The 13673-nt window shown below is 52.8% G+C and overlaps 1 protein-coding gene across 1 annotated transcript; it reads right to left on the bottom strand.

Annotated features, from left to right (window-relative positions):
- Positions 1 to 118: 118 nt before the first annotated feature.
- Ca11 (carbonic anhydrase 11) lies at positions 119 to 4931 on the bottom strand. The gene is made up of 9 exons (XM_036180205.1): positions 4523 to 4931; positions 4361 to 4435; positions 3516 to 3658; positions 2337 to 2522; positions 1830 to 1925; positions 1617 to 1689; positions 1142 to 1296; positions 875 to 1040; positions 119 to 313 (listed from the first exon to the last, which is right to left on the bottom strand). The coding sequence occupies exons 1-9, from the start codon at positions 4587 to 4589 to the stop codon at positions 288 to 290; spliced, it is 987 nt and encodes a 328-aa protein (XP_036036098.1). The 5' UTR covers positions 4590 to 4931; the 3' UTR covers positions 119 to 287.
- Between the last annotated feature and the right edge of the window lie 8742 nt (positions 4932 to 13673).

The following is a 13673-nucleotide window of genomic DNA, read 5'->3' as shown; positions in this document are numbered from 1 at the left end:
GCTGCCGGATTCGGGTGTGGGGCAGGAGGGCTGGCTCTTAAAGGAGCCGGTTCACGGACTCGTTACTTGAAAAATGCAGAACACCAACCAGAACAGGTTAAAGCAGAAAGAAGAGGGCTTCAGGAAAAATTACTGTTTAATACCCAGATATTTCTCAATCGCGACTGAGAATCAAACCACCCAGAAGCTGGAAACATTCGGTCCCTTTAATAGCTTTGTTTTAGGGTGACTCCCCTTCCCTCGTGAGGAAGCTCTGGACAGGCGGGAGTAATCCTCGTCGGAGGGTCTCAGCGACCATGAGGACCACCGTCCACTGCAAAAGAAGGTGCCGGCTTGTGGGGAGTCTGAGCGTATCATAAGGCTCTACCACAGTCTGGCTGCTAAAGGGGGCTGGACTATACCAAGTTGGGGGGAATAGTCAGCTCCTGGACCAGACCATATAGAGAGGGAAGGAGGTCAGATGGGACGTGCAGATTAGACTGGTCTGCATAAAGGGGTACAGGAAGGGGAACTGGAAATCTGGACTGTACCATGCACCCTGTTGAGAAGATTTCCGGGGGAAGAACAGAGCGGCAGTAAGGAAAACAGGGATTGCACCACATGGATTGTGAGAAAGGGTATAGCCATAAGTGGGTCATACCATTTGTAAACAGGTGAGTTGGACCGTGCCATCTTGGAAAGTGACAATAGGCAGAGGACAAGAACCAGTATGTAAGTGCACCACAAGGAAAAGAGAGGGTGTAAAGAGGGGTGGGCTGCACCACGCTGTTCCATGGGGAGAGGAGAAAAGGACTGAGGGATGTGTCACATAGATACCACTGTGAACAAGTGCAGACTGTATCAAGACGCGGAGAAGAGCACACATTAAGCATACCATGCAGGCGGTAGTTGGGGCCTCGGCATCGCCTCTCGGGGTGCCGGGGGTCCCTGTTGCCCCTCAAGGCTCTGTGGGCCAAGGGCTGCAGGGGCCGGCCGTTACCGCTGAGGCTCTGGAAGATCTGGGAGGGGGGATTCTGGCTCAGGAGTCTCAGGGAGTGCATCTGCCTCAAGAGAAGAAGGGAAAACATGGGTGAATGGGAAGGGAATGCCCAGGGAAGAAGGCAGTACTCGGGATAGGGGCAGCATGCACACATGAGGGCACCTGGAGGGAGGTGATGTTGAGAGCCCTGTCGATGAGGATCCAGGTGACAGTCTCGGAGCACGGAGGAGTGCTGAGAGAACCCTGATAGGTGATGAAGCCAAAGGATTCTGGGAACAGGAGCTCCAGGCTCAGGTCTTGAAGAAAGTAGGCATCATCTGTGGGGATATCAAGCCAGTGTGAAAGGGTGACCCTGGGAACGTGTGTACAACCAATCCATGGGGAGTTAGTTATTTTTGTTGCAGTATGGAGATTGAACCTAAGGCTTCAGGCATGCTAGGCAGGTACCACTGAGTCAGGCCCCCAGCCCCTCACTGGGGGATTCACATCAGTTCTACCAGCAAGCTACATCTCCAGCTGCTCCTTGACTTTCTGTCTTGACACTGGATCTTGCTAAGTAGCCCAGACACTGACCTTGTCACCCTTCTTTTTCAGCCTCTCTAATAGCTTCGATTCCACCCCAAGCTCGGGGACTTACTCTTGTAGGAGATTCGGGTGATGGTGTCCCGGTTGAGGAGGCGACTGAGGAATGGGTTGGAGCTGCCAGCCACCTATGCAGGGGGCATGAGGCAAGGAGACAGCAGCCCAGGGCTCCCCAAAGGCCCACCACCCCTAGAATAAGGATCCTAGCCTCCCAGCCTCCCTTGTCCCTCACACCCTGGGAGCCAGTTGCCCATCTTGCCTCCCTCACATTGACAAAGAGGCTGAGAATGGCCAGGCCGTTGGGGCCCCTTGAGGCAGCGCTGAAATTTCCGTAGAGCTCTTGGTTGAAGTGAATCAGCTGTACCTGGGAGGGTAGGGCGTGCACAGAGAAGAGGTCCTTAGCTGGTGGGGAAGAGAGGATGGTTGCAGCTCTCAGGCCTTCGGGGGCCAGAATTGCATTAGAGATCAGTACTTAGGGCGGGGACAGGTAGCCCTGGGTAGAAGGATGGGGTGAAGCATTAAACTAAAAACAAAAAACAAAAAACGGGGCTGGAGAGATGGCTCAGAGGTGAAGAGCACTGGCTGCTCTTCCAGAGGTCCTGAGTTCAATTCCCAGCAACCACATGGTGGCTTACAGCCATCTGTAATGAGAGCTGGTGCCCTCTTCTGGCCTGCAGTCATACATGCTGTATATATAATAATAAATAAATCTTTAAAACAACAACAAAACACCAGGGTGACTTAGTGTGAAGGGTCATAGGTGAGAGGTCACCACCTCAGCAGAGAAGCCCTGGTGGTTGATCTGGTGTTCAGAGCCAGCACCATCTCGAGCTCCAAACAGCAGCCGAAGTTCACTGAGTCGATGGCTGTAAAGCAGAGGACCCCCAGACACGTTGACCACAGGGCGGGATGCAGGCAGGAAGGAGACATGGCGGCCAGTGTTGTACAAGGTTCCCCGGAGCTGCAGGAGAGGTAGAAGCTATTGGGACACAGAGATGGCCCCCACCCATCCTCCACCCGTCCATTCCCTGAGCCCAACAATTGTTTAATACAGATTAGGCATAAGCCATTCCCCAGGCTCAGACCATGTCTTCTGCAGATATCCAACACTGATGACTTAATTCGGTTAACAAGTACTGGGCCAGGAGTACTGTAATCCCAGCCCTGAGGAAGTTGAGGCAGAAGAGCCATGAGTTCAAGTCCACACTAGGCTATTGAGTGAGTCCTTCTTTTTTGTTTTGTTTTGTTTTGTTTTGTTTTTCCTTTTCTTTCAAGACAGGGTTTTTCTATATAACAGCTCTAGCTGTCCTTGAACTCGCTTTGTAGACCAGGCTGGCCTTGAACTCACAGAGATCTGCCTCCTGAGTAGCTGGGATTACAGTGTGGTCCAAATAATGGACTGCAGAGTATAGAGCTGCAGGCCACGCAGGACTGGATAAGAAGGGACAGTGGAGTGGCAGGAAGAGGAAAAGACAGGAAGGGCATTCTCCGTGAGTGGGAAAGCAGATGGGGGACTGAGGCTTTCGGCTCACGGAGCCAGCTCTTCTAAAGCAATGGGACCTCAGTGAGTATCCTTAGTACAGACACTGAGACCACACCACCTGGTCTGATGGCTGTGTGACCCAGGCAAGTAACTATCTCTCGGTGCCTCACTTCCTGCCCATAAAATGAGGATAATATAAAATAAGGGTGATAAAATAGCTCCTATTTTGCAGGTGATTGTGAAGATTAGTGGCTTGTTACCTTTTCAGTTGCTTGGCATGGGTTACATTCTGTTTTCACTAATTGGGCAAACATGGGAAGTTGAGGAAACCAGTGGGAAAGGGAACCGGTGAACTTCAGAGAGTAAGAAGCCTTCTCTCCACCCAGCTGGTACCTTTTGGTCCCCACGGGTCACCACCCACCTCTGCACGGGTCCCCTCTGCTCATACTCACCCCATTGCAAGGCTCTTACCTTTTCTCCCCCAGTACTGAGCCGGAGCGGAGGCAGAAAAGGATCGTAAAGAACCCGCTTCAGCTCCACATCCACGGGGCTCTGCCGCTTCCCCACAGCGCACAGGCTCCAGGCAGCATTCACCAGGCCCCAGAAGGGAGGCCCTGTGGGGACAGAAATAGGCTGGATCCCAGGCAGGACCTGCTGTGTTGGACTGGGGCAGGGATAAGTCATCTGAAGCTAAGAAGACGCCACATAAGAGCCAGAATCTTAATTCCTAGAAGAATTTTGGAATCCTTTCCTAGAAGCTCCTAACACCTCCAAGCCTTCCCTGTATTTTTCCCATCTTAAATTAAGTCTATGTAAAAACAAAACTACAACTCCCAATAGGCCTCAGAGGTGAAACCAACTAATCCATCTCCTGTCCTCCCTATAGCCCCATGGGAGTTGTAGTTCTTTTAGTCTCCCAGGTCCCACAGCTGGATTAGAGTATTAAGGGAGAGGAGCTGCAGAAGAGGGCTTGAAGGCCCGGGTGAGGGGCGGGGCGGGGACTTGAGCTACTGAGTCTGTGCCTTTCAGCCGGAATTGGACCTGTCTGTGGCTGCGAACGCATACATATCTCTCCACCCCCACACTTTTCTTTCCCTGCACTCACTCCCACTCACTACTTGAAATGCGCATGTATAATGTCCCATGGTGAGCCGCTGAGGTTCAGAGGCTGGGTCCCACTCCTAGGGGAAGAAAGCAGGGGCTGGGAGCATTGGTCTTGTGGAATATGAGAGGATCGAGGATCCAGAGTCGGGAGTCTGGAGCAAACGGCACCTAGGAATAAGGGGTCGGGCTCTGGGTCTCCACCCTGTTTGCACCTGGCACGAAGTTTCCCTGGAGATTCTCCTTGTAGCTCCACCAGTCCTCGGGATCAGGTGCAGGTCCGATGTGAGCTGGGAAGAGAGCATCCTGCATCCCTCTCCAAGGCACCCCACCCTGCTCCTCCCTCAGGGGCCGCTGCCTGGACCCCCAGGTCTTACCTGCCGCTCCCAGTGCGGCCCAGAGTACCAGCGCTTGAGGGGCGCTCAGGCGAGCCGCACCCCCCATCCAACAGGCCTCGGAGCGACCCTTTCCCAGCGCCCGGCCCCCTAGCTCTTCCCTCCCCTCCTCCTGGGACTTCCAGCCTGGCTGTCCCCAGCACGGGAGCCCTAGCTCCCGAGATGCAGGGGCTGGGACCGCGCACCCCAGTGCCTGTCTGAAGCGCACTCCTCCGCGCGCCTGGGCCCGCGCCCTGCTCTCGCTCCGTCTCCCAGAGCTGCGATCGGCCTCGCCGGCCCTGGGTCCCTCTCAGTGCCGATGCACACCCCCTCTTCGCTCTCATCCAGCGAACCTAGCCGCGCACTCGCCGCGTGCACTCCCCTCCCTCCGCCGCCTCCCTCACCCTGCCTTCTCTTCTTTCCTTGGTCCTCCTCCTCCTCCCTGTTCGACTCTGCCTTCCCTTCTTCTCTCTCACCTCCTCCCTCGCCCTGTGCTACCTCTTCCTCTTTCCATCTCCTCCTCTTCCCCCGCTCCCTTCCTACCCCCACCCCATTACCTATGGTTCTAATTCCCTCTTCCCCACCCGCATGCTCCCACTGGTTTGAGGTTGGGCTAGGGGCCTCCGCAGTAGAAAGGGCCGCACCCCGGGGCCCAGCCCTGGGAAGGGAGGTGCAGTGCAGCTGAGAGGGCCCTGCTCCAGGTGCCAAGGCCAGAACGGACCGGGCACTGGGGACCTGGAGTGCAGAAAGGCCACTGGCCGGGAGGGGGAGGCAGAGGCCGGGGTGGGGGGTTGGGGGGGGGGGCTCGAAGATGAGGAGAAGGCTGGAGGCGATCTTAAGCTGGGAAGGAGGGACCGGGTGCTCAGAGGGGGTTTGGGGGAGCAAGATGTCAGGTAGGAGGGAGAAAGAGAAATAGAGACAGAGAGACTTGATGAGAACCAGGCAGGAAGTACGGAGACATATTAGAATCACAGAGACAGAAAGAGACCTGCTTAGAGAAAAAAACCTAGCAAGACGCCATGCAGAAAGGGGTGGGGGGAGGCGCTCAAGCACTGAAAAGCATGATGCCAGGCCACAGGAAAGGAGACAGAGACATACAAACACAGGCCAAGCATGGTGGTCCCCACGTGTGATCCCAGCATCCAGGAGGCTGAGGATTTGATGCCACCCTAGGCTACACAGGAAGACCTTGTCTACAAAACTAACAGCCCTCAGAGAACAAGAATGAAGGAGTCACAGGACAGAGAGGTGGAAGGAGGCAGGCACGAAGAAATAACATTAAAAGCTGGGGTGGGGGCGGGGACTGGCGCACACCTTTAACCCCAACAATCAGGAGGCAGAAGCAGGGAGTTCAAGGCCAGCTTGATCTACAGAGCAAGTCTCAGGACAGCCAGGGCTACCCAGAGAAACCCTGTCTGGAAAAACAAAAACAAACAGAAAGAAATAAAGAAATACCTTAAAGATAGAAGCAGGGGCACCCAGCCATGGGACTGAATGAGACAGTGGGCAGGCAAGACGGGCAGAGACAGAGTCAAAGGGATGCAGAGGGAGAGATGCAGAGACATACAGTGAGGCAGACACTAAGGGGCAGAGTAGAAGGGCCATTCAGGCAGGAATGGAGGGTAGAGATCCAAAACCCAGAGACACCAAGTAGACAAGGACAGAGAAATAGACACAGACCTGGAGCCACACACCAGGGACCCTACCTAGAGTCCCTCACGCAGAGAGCAAAACCGCAGGACAACGACTCAGAGGAGAGGGCCCAGTCACAGACCAAATGACCTGCAGAGCTCCTCCAGGGCAGAGGGAGGCAGGCATGTGGACGTGCTGAGCTGAAAAAGTTCATGTCGGACACAACCCGGGACGTGTCTCAAAAAACAAAAGAAAAAGTCGAACTGGGCATGGGGAGCAAGCAGAGGGAGCATCCTAGAAGAGGGGACACCGGCAGAAAGACCCAGCTGTGTAGGCTTCTCTCAGCCCTGAAGCTGCCCATGATGTGGGGTCAGTGAGGAGCCAGGAGGCGTGACACCCACTGCAGTGGAGACTAGTGTTCACTCTGCTGCGGAGACGCGCCCTGGCACCCAGGAGTGGGCCTTGTTCGACAAAGGGGTCTTAGCTTGTGCGATTAAGGTGTTTGTGTGTTTGTTTGTTTTCCCCATGTTGAAGATTGAAGCTGAGACTTTGTGTATGCCAGGCAAGCACTGTACCACTGAGCCACACCCCAGCCCCTCACTGGGGGATTCTAGGCAAGCACTGTACCACTGAGCCACGCCCCAGCCCCTCACTGGGAGATTCTAGGCAGGGGCTCTACCACTGAGCCACACCCCAGCCCCTCACTGGGGGATTCTAGGCAGGGGCTCTACCACTGAGCCACACCCCAGCCCCTCACTGGGGGATTCTAGGCAGGGGCTCTGCCACTGAGCCACACCCCAGCCCCTCACTGGGGGATTCTAGGCAGGGGCTCTACCACTGAGCCACACCCCAGCCCCTCACTGGGGGATTCTAGGCAGGGGCTCTACCACTGAGCCACACCCCCAGCCCCTCACTGCAGGATTTGAGGCAGGGACTCTACTGTTGCCTCCAGACCCTAACTAGGGGATTCTAGACTAGCATTCTACAGATGAGGAACATCCCCAGCTCCTTTGTAGAAGTTTCTCACTATGTAGCTCAGACGGGCCTTGAACTTTCCATCCTCCTGCCTCAGTGTTCCATGTGGCTGGGATGATAATCCTACACCACCTGAGAAATATTTTTTTAAGATTTATTTATTTACTATGTACACAGAAGAGGGCACCAGATCTCATTACAGATGGTTGTGAGCCACCATGTGGGTGCTGGGGATTGAACTCAGGACCTCTGGAAGAGCAGTCAGTGTTCTTAACCTCTGAGCTATGTCTCCAGCCCGAGAAGTATTTGAGATATCACCCTTCATTATTATTATGGACCCCCATCTAAGAGCAAGTACCCTCCCTCATCAGCCAAGAGAGGAAGAGTAGAGACAGCCGCCTCTGAAGGCAGAGATGGGAATTACATGGTCTCAAGCCAATTCCCTAGCCCAGAGTCTGGAAGAGGCAGAGACAGCCTCTCTAACACCTTCGTAGTGTGACCCTACCAACACCCTGACTTTCAATTTTAAACTCTAGAATATGGCAGTGTGGCGCACGCTTTAATCCCCACACTAGGGAGGCAGAGGCAGGAGGATCTCTGAGTTGGAGGCCAGCCTGGTCTACAGAGTGAGTTCCAGGACATCTAGGGCTACACAGAGAAACCCTGTCTCAAAAAACCAAAAAAACAACAAAATAAAAAATTAACTCTAAAATGTAGGAAAACACATGCTTGGTTTTGTTTTTTTGTTTTGTTTTTCGATACAGGGTTTCACTGTGTAATATCCTTGGCTGTCTAGAACTTGCTCTGTAGACCAGGTTAGCCTCAAACTCACAGGAATCCACTTGTCCCTGACTCCTGAGGGCTGGGATTAAAGATGTGCACCACCACCACCAGGCAAATGCCAGCTTTTTTGTTTGTTTTTGTTTTTTCGAGACAAGGTTTCTCTGTGTAACCCTGGCTGTCCTGGAACTCATTCTGAACACAAGGCTGGCTTTGAACTCAGAGATCCACCTGCGTCTGCCTCCCGAGTGCTGGGATTAAAGGTGTGTGCCACCCCTGGCTTAATGCCTGTTTTCTTAAGCCATATAGTTTACAGTGAAAAATAGTTTGTTTTTTGGTTGTTTTTTTTTTGTTGTTGTTGTTGTTGTTTTGTTTTTGTTTTTGTTTTTGTTTTTGGAGACAAAGTCTCACTGTATAGCCCAGGCTGGCCTCAAATTCCAACTCCAGTTCATCCTGCCCCAGTGTCCCAAGTGCTGAGATTACAGGGATACACCATACCTGGCTCGGCATCTCCTTTAACCTCTGGAATTTTGCTGTTGTTTTTGAGACAGGGTTTCATGTAGCCCAGGCTGGCCTCTAATTCATTATGTGGCTGAGAATGAATTTCTCATCTTCCTACTTTGTAACTCTCCATTTCTGAGATGGTAGGCATTTACCGCCACACCTGGTTTACAGTAGGGTGAGGGGAACCAAACCCAGGGCCTCATGCATGTTAAACACTGTGAGTTGAGCTATAGCCCGAGTTCCAGTTTCTGGATCTTCCAAAAAATGTTTCCCTTCATCTGGAGCTCCCTTTCTCCCTTTTATTCTAGGCAAACTCTTATTAGAACAAATACAGACTTCAGGAGACCCACCACCACCACCACTACCACAATTGAAAGACCCCCAGTGGAGATCTTCCCTCAGGAGAGACCCCAAACCCAAGGAACACACCGAGACCACAGATCAGATGCAAACAGCAAGAGGGTTTATTTGAATACACAGGTACCTGGGGCGACAAGTCTCTCGGAGGACTTGCGCGCCTTCCTAGGGGAAGGGGGACTTCTTATAGAGTCCTAGGGGCAGAAGCATGGTTACAGAAGCGAGAAGCATAGTTACAGGGTCCCCATTGGTTGATTCAAATAAGGCCAGGGTGAACTTGGGGGCTATCTTTAATTTTCAGAAATGTGCAGCTGTTTGTTCTCCAAGGCCAGGTAGCCAATTATAGATATCTTGTTCTGACTCAAGGTTTGTTCCTCCCAAGACCGGGTGTTTGATATCTGCTGCTTTGACTCAAGGTTACTTTCCCAATTATCTCTCTCAAGGCCGTTTCTTAGGCTAAGTTATTGAGACGGGGGGGGCATTTCATTCCCCCATTTTCTTTTGTTTTAAATGGAATCTTTCATTTTAGGATGGAGAATAAGGGGTCAGCTCCATCTCTGATTCTCGGAGCCTCTGATATTGCTGGGTTAGGATCGAAGCCTGGACAACAGAAATCCTATCCTTGACAAATTGTACCAATCTGTTGAAGATGCCTGACCCGAATAATAAAATGAGCAGGACTCTGGTGATGCCCCTCCTAACGTTAGGAGGGCTATTAGGGGGATTAGGGGAACCCATAGGTAAGTCTTATCTTTAGTGGGTTTGGGGAGCGTTGAACTTTCCATGTAGATGTCTTGGTGCTCTCAGCTTTGTCGGGTTCTTTGGCGGCCTTCATATGTGACGTGTGGACCCATGCTGCTATCCCATCAACCTTGAGTGCAGTGGGAGTGGCGTTGGACCCAGACAGAGTCCCCAATCTTGAATGGGTGAGGCATCACCGGGCGGTTCAGTTGCTCCTGGTAGGCATCGGCCAGGGGTTTCTATATCGTCTTTTGTACCAGTTGGAGGGCTTGAAGGTGCGCCTCCAGGGTAGGGCTAGTGGCAAAAGAGGAGATATCAGGGTGAAGGAAGTTTATTATTGGTGGGGGAGTCCCATATAAAATCTCAAATGGGGTTAGGCCGTGAGGCCCAGGAGTATTCCGGGCTCGGTAAAGGGCTAGTGGGAGTAGGAGCACCCAATCTCTAGTGCCAGTTGTGAGTGTTAATTTGGTTAAAGTTTCCTTAATGTTTTTATTTATGCGTTCTATCTATCCTGAGCTCTGGGGGTGGTATGCACAATGGAGTTTCCAATCGATCCCCAATAGCCTGGCCATCTTCTGACTTACCTGGGAGATGAAGGCGGGCCCATTGTCTGACCCCAATATCTGGGGCATTCCATACCTGGGAAAGATGTCATCCAGGAGTTTCTTGGTTACCATGGTAGCAGTTTCTTTCTTGGCAGGGAAGGCCTCTGTCCATCCTGAAAAAGTGTCTACAAAAACCAGAAGGTATCTGTATCCATATAGCCCGGGTTTTACCTCAGTGAAGTCAAGTTCCCAATGGACTCCGGGGCGGTGGCCTCGCAGGCGGCTTCCTCTGTTCAGATGGGTTTTTCCTGGGTTGACTTGGGCACAAGCAGGGCAGCTGGAAGTCACCTGTTGGAGGACCTGTTCCTGATTCAATAATATAGTGTTCGAAGCCTCATCAGCCAGAAGGGCCTTCATCTATGATGTAAGCCTGTCGTTCGGGGCTCCATTCCGCCCCCATTTTCTTTGCTAGTTCCTGGTCCTCCGGGCTGTAGGGCATGGGGTCCCTGCTTGGCTGTTGGTCGTCCTGCAAGACCAGCAGTTTGTCGCCCCTGGGGGGTTGTAAGGCCATTGTCCGGGCCATCAGATCGGCCAGCCGATTTCCCCGCGCTATTACAGAGTCATCTTTTTGGTGCCCGGGACAGTGTATGATGCTGAGCTGTCCAGATGTCAGCTGAACCTTTTCTCGGTGGTCTATCGATATCTCCTGCTACCCGTGGCCCCCTGGACCAAAGCTGTGCAGTCACTGAGAGAGCCTCCGGTATGGGTCAGGACTGAATGTTGAGCTCCGGTGTCCACTAGGAAGGTCACTGGCTGCCCCCCAATCTTGAGAGTTATCCTAGGCTCAGGGGGGGCTCCTGTTTTAGTTTTTCCAGGCCCTCGAGGTTTCTTTGGGCAGTCACGAGCCCAATGTCCTCTCGCTTTGCAGTAGGCACATTGGTCTTTGTCAAGGGTTGTCCTTCTTTGATCTCCCTTCCTAACTCCCTCTCTGACCTGTCCCTGAGACATTATAGCGGCCAGGATTTTATTTATTTTTTTTATGACGTTTTTTATCTCTCTCTTCCTGTCTCTGCCATACTTTTTTTTTTCCCCCCGCTCTTCGGGAGTTGTTTTTTTTTTTATTAAAAGCTTTTTCTGCCTCCTTTAACAAATCTGACAAACTGAACGAATTTAATCCCTCTAGTCTCTGTAACTTGGCCCTTATATCTGGACTTGACTGATAGATGAAAGACAAGATGGATATATATCCTATAGGCCTCTCTAAGTCTTTTTAGGAATGCTGTCAGCTTTTTATCCTTTTCCTGGACCATATTGCTGACCTGAGCCAAATTGGTGGGGCGCCTAGCAGCCCCCCGGAGACCCGCTAAGAGCAACTGGCAAAAGAGACATAGGTGCTCCCTACCTTCTGGGGTCATGAAGTCCCAGTTCGGGCGGGTGAGGGGAAAGGCTGCTGACAGTCATCCCATGTAGGCTGGTGGGTTAGGCGTGGGTTATTAAAATGGACTCAATCAAGTTAGTCAAGGCAACAGGGTCCTTAAAGAAAGGAGGGTTATGCATTATGCTGTTTCCAGTTGTAAAGATCAAAGGCCGAAAATCGGCCAGTACTGCATGGGGACCGCCGCCGCCGCTGTCGGCATGGGGGCCGTCGCTGCCGCCGCCGCCGCCGTGGCCGGCCCGGGAAGTGCCGCTCCCGGCGCTTGATTCCCCGGATACGGCGGGGGGTCCTCTGTCAAAAGGTCAATAAGGGGTGAATTGGGGTCCACAGGAAGGACAGGGGTTTTAGGGGGATTCTTTCTTGGGAAAATAGGGTAAAGGGAGGAGGTAGGAGGGGTGAGAGGGGGCGGCGGTGCTGTCAGAGGGCAGGCCTGGGGCGCTGGAAGGGAGAGAAACGGCTTAACCCATGGGGGGGATTCGGTCGCTAGGAGTTTCCATATAGCGATGTATGGAACCTGGTCCGGGTGGCCATGGGGACCCGGAGCGAAGACTTTTCCCTCCACCTGTAAAATTAGACTGAGATTAAAAGTTCCCTCTCGAGGCCATCCCACATTCATTGTGACCCAGTCAGCCTCGCAAAGGGTGATCCATTTTTTTTTCTCGATCATAAGTCCCTCGTTGTTGGCTCGTGCTTTCACGTCTGACCAGTGGCCAAGCGTGAGGCTCAAGGGGGTGGTGACAGTCTGTCCCATAGCTGTTTCTAGGAGGAGAGCGCTCAGACAGAAAATAGCAAACGACAGACAAACGCAAACAAGACTGACACGCGCTGCGCGGCTCCGGCTCCAAACCGAGAGCAGAAACTCAGACGGAGAGTACTGTGAGGGTCCGGATCCCTCCTCTCCAACCAACACCACGTATCCCTCGGATTCGTGAGTGGCCCCGAAAAACCGTGCCCCAAAGGGGACTTCAGACACCCGTGGAACGCCTTCCAGGGTCATGGTGAGCGAAGTCCGAGCCCGTCAGCTCCTTCTGGCTCCACCACAGACAGATTATCAGGCGCGCGGACTGACAAACAACAATTAGACGGGACAACATATAGTGAGGCCGGCCCGCTTACCTCCTGACGGTGGGTCGGTGGTCCTGGGGAGGGGTCTCAATCTCGGTGGAACCTCCAATGAAAGACCCCCCAGTGGAGATCTTCCCTCAGGAGAGACCCCAAACCCAAGGAACACACCGAGACCACAGATCAGATGCAAACAGCAAGAGGGTTTATTTGAATACACAGGTACCTGGGGCGACAAGTCTCTCGGAGGACTTGCGCGCCTTCCTAGGGGAAGGGGGACTTCTTATAGAGTCCTAGGGGCAGAAGCACGGTTACAGAAGCGAGAAGCATAGTTACAGGGTCCCCATTGGTTGATTCAAATAAGGCCAGGGTGAACTTGGGGGCTATCTTTAATTTTCAGAAATGTGCAGCTGTTTGTTCTCCAAGGCCAGGTGACCAATTATAGATATCTTGTTCTGACTCAAGGTTTGTTCCTCCCAAGACCGGGTGTTTGATATCTCCTGCTTTGACTCAAGGTTACTTTCCCAATTATCTCTCTCAAGGCCGTTTCTTAGGCTAAGTTATTGAGACGGGGGGGGGGGGGGGCATTTCACAATGAAGTCAGTTGGCTATGTTGTGAGGTGGACAGGGGCCTCCTCTGAGGTCTGGTGGCCACCTGGGCCACCTCCATTACTGTGCAGACAGGCAGGGCTGGCGCCTTGAGGGAGGGATGGGAAGGGCCTGGTCGGCCAGTGGCACAGATGTCAATTTCACACCAATTTGCTTCGGCTGCTAGAAACAAAGTTGGAGTCACAGGGAACACATCAGGCTTGCTCTGCTCTGTGCTTTCATCTCCTACACCAGGCTCTTGGGTGGGAGGTGGGCACCGCCAGAGCTCCAGCCGCTCGAAAGGTTCCCACACGCCTGTGAACTTCCTTAACTCTCTCTCCCTGCCCTCAACGCCCATTACCCTGGGGCCCCAGCAAGGTCCTCCCCATCAGAGTACTCAGAGGCTAGTGACGCCTCTGGGTATTCACACAGTGACAGTCAACTCATAGGGTGCTTGCTGTGAGCCAGGCCTGTTCCAAACCTTTAATGCGGATAAATCGGTTTTATCTTCAAACAGCATTTGTTAGATAATCCT

This window comes from Onychomys torridus, chromosome 1, assembly GCF_903995425.1.
Source record: "Onychomys torridus chromosome 1, mOncTor1.1, whole genome shotgun sequence".
Taxonomy (NCBI): domain Eukaryota; kingdom Metazoa; phylum Chordata; class Mammalia; order Rodentia; family Cricetidae; genus Onychomys; species Onychomys torridus.
This window is presented reverse-complemented; position numbering and strand designations above follow the sequence as displayed.

Coding starts and splice junctions, on each gene's coding strand:
- Ca11 (XM_036180205.1), bottom strand. CDS start 4,589: ATGGGGGGTGCGGCTCGCCTGAGCGCCCCTCAAGCGCTGGTACTCTGG. Junction 2,523..3,515: donor TCAGTACTGGGGGAGAAAAG/GTAAGAGCCTTG, acceptor CCTCTCCTGCAG/CTCCGGGGAACCTTGTACAA. Junction 1,041..1,141: donor TCAACATCACCTCCCTCCAG/GTGCCCTCATGT, acceptor CTCTTGAGGCAG/ATGCACTCCCTGAGACTCCT.